At 40.3% G+C, this 4,139-nt stretch overlaps 1 protein-coding gene across 1 annotated transcript; it reads right to left on the reverse strand.

Annotated features, from left to right (window-relative positions):
- Window positions 1–4: 4 nt before the first annotated feature.
- On the reverse strand, window positions 5–1,232 carry LOC108380650 (achaete-scute complex protein T4-like; the record flags this gene model as incomplete). The annotated part of the gene is made up of 1 exon (XM_017637041.1): window positions 5–1,232. A coding segment is annotated over exon 1 (1,059 nt), but the record flags the coding sequence as incomplete, so codon positions are not given.
- Between the last annotated feature and the right edge of the window lie 2,907 nt (window positions 1,233–4,139).

The following is a 4,139-nucleotide window of genomic DNA, read 5'->3' on the forward strand; positions in this document are numbered from 1 at the left end:
CATATGGCTCGAATTTCAATTGCAAATTTGCATCAATCTGCGCGCTCGCATTGTTATTACCGCTGCCGCGCTGCGCATCCACTCCCGCTTGTTGCAGCGGCGATAGCTGTTGCTGTGGCGCAGGCGAGTGCACAAAGGTGCCCGAATCAAAGGACATGCTTGAGTTGAAGGACGAGGTAGGCGACGGACAACCAGCATCTAGTTGCGTCCTCGTTTGTGTTGTCTGCGGTGAATATGCTTGCAAAGCTTCGGCGGTGAGTAGCGCGGAGGTAAACTGTTGCTGAGGTTGCTGCTGCTGCTGCTGCTGCTGCTGCTGCTGTTGCTGCTGTTGGAAAGATTGCAAAGCGCTATTAGCAGCACTGGCATAGTACAACTGTTCAGCCGCAGCAAGTCCGCTGCCATTTGTTGAATTGCGCGCAGGCGAATCAGCCGCAAGTAAGCTGAGAATGCTGCTGGTGCTGCTAGTGCTGTTGCTAGAGAATGAACTATTACTCGTGGTTGTGTTGTTGTCTGTAGCGATTGCCAATAGTCCACTGCCGCTGGCGCGTGAGCTGTTCACCTTTTGTGTGGCGCCGCTACCCGCATTCAAGTCATCCACCAAATCTTGCAGACGGCGAATGTACTCCACCGCAATGCGTAGCGTATCCACTTTGCTTATCTTCTTATGCGGCCCACGACCGCCGCCCTTCAGCAGATCGGTGATGATTGTTTGTGGGATGTGTTGACGCAGGCGCGCAAAGCTATTGTTCACCTGCTTAACGCGATTACGCTCGCGTGCATTGCGCCGCTGCACCGATTGTGTTTGATCGACGCTAAAGGGTCCACCGCCGGCGCTGGGCGCGCGCGGCGTATATTTGCGCGTCTTAATCTCAGCGCCTGCGCACCCCGCAGGCATTGGCGTGGGCGCTGGCGCGATATTTTGATATTTGAACATTTTCACTGCGGCGCTGAGTTGACGATGAGACGGCTCTGTGTTGCTGCTATTGTTATCTTTGCTGTAGTATTGCAGCGGTGTACTATTTTTTGGATTGCTTGTAAACACCGCGCTAGACATGTTCACCATCAGAAACTGTCTTCTCAACTGCTTGCCAAGCGAAATGCAGTATGAGTATTTTTTTGTTTTACTTTCTTTGTTGCGCGAATATATCAGAGACAAAATTTTTAGCTCTAATTTAAGTTTTAACTACTTTTGCAATATATTGCGATTTCTAAAATTCAATTGAACTTGATCCTACGACACCTTGCACAAGAATGAATCCCTTCGTCCTAAACCTTTGCATTTTGTACTGCGTTCAACAGCAACTCCTGCGCCGTGTCGCTAAGGTATAAAACTTCAACAAGCCACTAGCTGAGCGTGAGCGCAGAGAGTGCTGAGAGAAACATGGCGCGTATATTGAGCATAAATGCAAGCATTTAGCGCACTTTGATCAGTGGGATAAACAGGTAAAAATGAAACCATAACAACGCGCATATCCCAGCGCAACGACGACAGGGAGCTCCATAGCGCGCAGCCTTACATTAACTGTACTAGCAAACACTCTGTCAGAGCTATCTGTACGAATTTTTCAACAATTTTTCTTTCGAACCATGCTCTTTTTTCCCCATTTAAGTGATAAAAATTGCGTGCAATGCTCTCTGTGTCTCTCGCGTTCACCTTCGCCGATCCCTCGTCGTGTGAAGATCACTTCATGAGCGCTCGGCCAGCCACTCTTACACCCACTCACACATGCATACAGCGCGTAGCTTATCAGTCGCCCAGGTAAAGTTGATATGGCTTTGGCAGTGGCCTTGTTCTATTCACGCGCGTGTGTATGAGTGAGTGCGTGCGGTTTGAGGCTGACCGTGAACTCGTTTTTTCATATCGCATACATCGCTTATGAAAACAAAAAGAAAACTGTTCCCAATCTGGTTTTTAATTGCAGTTGCACATGGAGCACACCTTTTAAAGCCACTCTTCGTTGGGTAGTTGCTCTTTTATAATCTTTACTACTCTCTCAAGCGATAGCGCTGGCTTTGAGGATTTTACTCTGATTCTGAGCTACTAATGTGATTTTGCAAATTCAGTGCTTATTGGGTGTTCAACGTGGATGGGCATATGGTTGGGCTCCTTAGTATTCGCTTACCTCGTATATTCTGAAATGTACGTAAATTTTGTATGGTCCTTTATAGGACATACATTTAAACCTTAGCGCAAGTATTTGACTCAACTATGACTTTTATGGCATGCAAAACACAATTACAGTCTTATGCGAAAAATATTTTTTATTTCTCTTTTCACCGTTCAACCTTGATAACTGAGCGTACACATATACTGAGTGGTAAAAGAAATAATAGAAACTTATTATTTTGACCAGTTTTGGCTTTAATTCTTTTGTTTATTTAATTTAATGATTGATATTTTTTTATAAAAGTTTAGCGCATTATATAACACACCATATAAATCAACATTTCAAACATTGTACAAAAATTATAAAAATTCAACAAATTTCACCAAAATCCCCCAAAAATTTCTAACTTTTTATTCAGAATACTTTTGAAAAATTTTAGGTATGCAGTTTTATAGCCCATCGAAGTTTAGTAGGTTAAAGCGCAAATTTCAAGACGCTAGAAACTCGCGTTAATTTTTAATATTTTTGTTTGACTGACGGTGTTGTGCATTTTCTTCCATACTATAAAGTATTCTCGACAATGCTCAAAATTTCTAGCAAAAAAAGAAATACTAAAAATCAATGGGATTTTCTAGCGTCTAGAAATTTGCTTAACCCAATAGAATTTAATGGAATAAAAACTGCACACCCAAAAATTTTCCAAAAAAATATCCCTCATTCTCTTTTGAATGTGAACCGCATCTGCACATTTTAGCCAAAATCTGGACTTGGTACCAGTAGTGTGCGAATTTATTTACGTTTTGAGGTGAACCTCTATTTTGAGATTATTTGCTATTCAGTAAGCTGTCTCACGTCTCTATTCGAAAAAAGGGTGACTAGTTTGTTAGCTGACTCAGGACAGTTTTAAAAAAATAAAAATATAGAATAAAAGATAATCGCTTTCTATTTTGCTCTAAAAATCGCGAAAATGAAACGAAAAAATATTTGTTTAACGACAACTTCATTAGAAAATAAACCTAAATACCTAAAAAAATAAAAAATAATAATTTATTTATTTTTGTTATTTATGGCCTTATAACAATTATACTCAACAATTTTTATTGAGCTTAAGGAAAATAATAATTTAGAGAAAAGAAAAATAAATTAATTTAAAAAAGAGAAAAAATAATAATTTCGCTGCCCGAGAATTCGAAACTCTCGAACGGCACGCTAATGCTTTGCTCACTCGGCCATTGTGACTGTTGGAGAACTGCGAACAAAATGGCATACAAATATTCTATCATTTGACTGTCTCTTCTTGTTTTCAGCACACATTTTTGCTGAACTTTTGGTGACTTTCTCTTACTGAATACCCAAATTGTTTCAAGTTCAAAAGATAGTCACTACTTCATAGTCTGAAATTTAGTGACTTGATATGAGACTGACTTAATGCATACCAGCATTAATCTTCTGATATTGTATGCATTGCTTGCTTAAGGCTGACCACTATGGTAGGGTGCGTAGGTAAGGATTGATCATGTGATAGTTGTCTCAACGTTTAGCTTCTAGTGTAGCTTAGGTTCCAGTCCCAAACACCTGAAGTACCATATAGCGCCAACTAAAAAGCACGGACATGATAAAATTTTGCGATGACCTGATATTTGTTCGTTGAGAGAGGGCTCGGCTTTTCTATAGTCTACCGATCGCAATATAGCGTTAGTATTGGTAAGATTTGTTCTTTACTTCCGCTCTAGACAGATAGATATTATTGATAGGTGTTGTGTGTGTGTTCCCATATTTCCCTCTTTTGCTACTAACTGTTATTAGAAGCTGGCTCAGGGCTTTGGTGTTGAGGGTAACAACACTAATATCTTTTTCACAATTTTGGATAGAAGAAGATTCACTCACTTGGTCCAATTTGTATAAGGACATCCATCCAGACGTTTTCTTGAATTGTAAATAAAATACTAAAAACAGAACTGAATGTCGGAATCTTTATTATAACCCCAAGGAACAATCACTGGTATTTAGTTTTCAAAAATAATTTAATTC

This window comes from Rhagoletis zephyria, unplaced genomic scaffold (genome assembly GCF_001687245.7).
Source record: "Rhagoletis zephyria isolate East Lansing unplaced genomic scaffold, Rhagoletis_zephyria_1.1 Rzeph_scaffold_19915, whole genome shotgun sequence".
NCBI lineage: Eukaryota > Metazoa > Arthropoda > Insecta > Diptera > Tephritidae > Rhagoletis > Rhagoletis zephyria.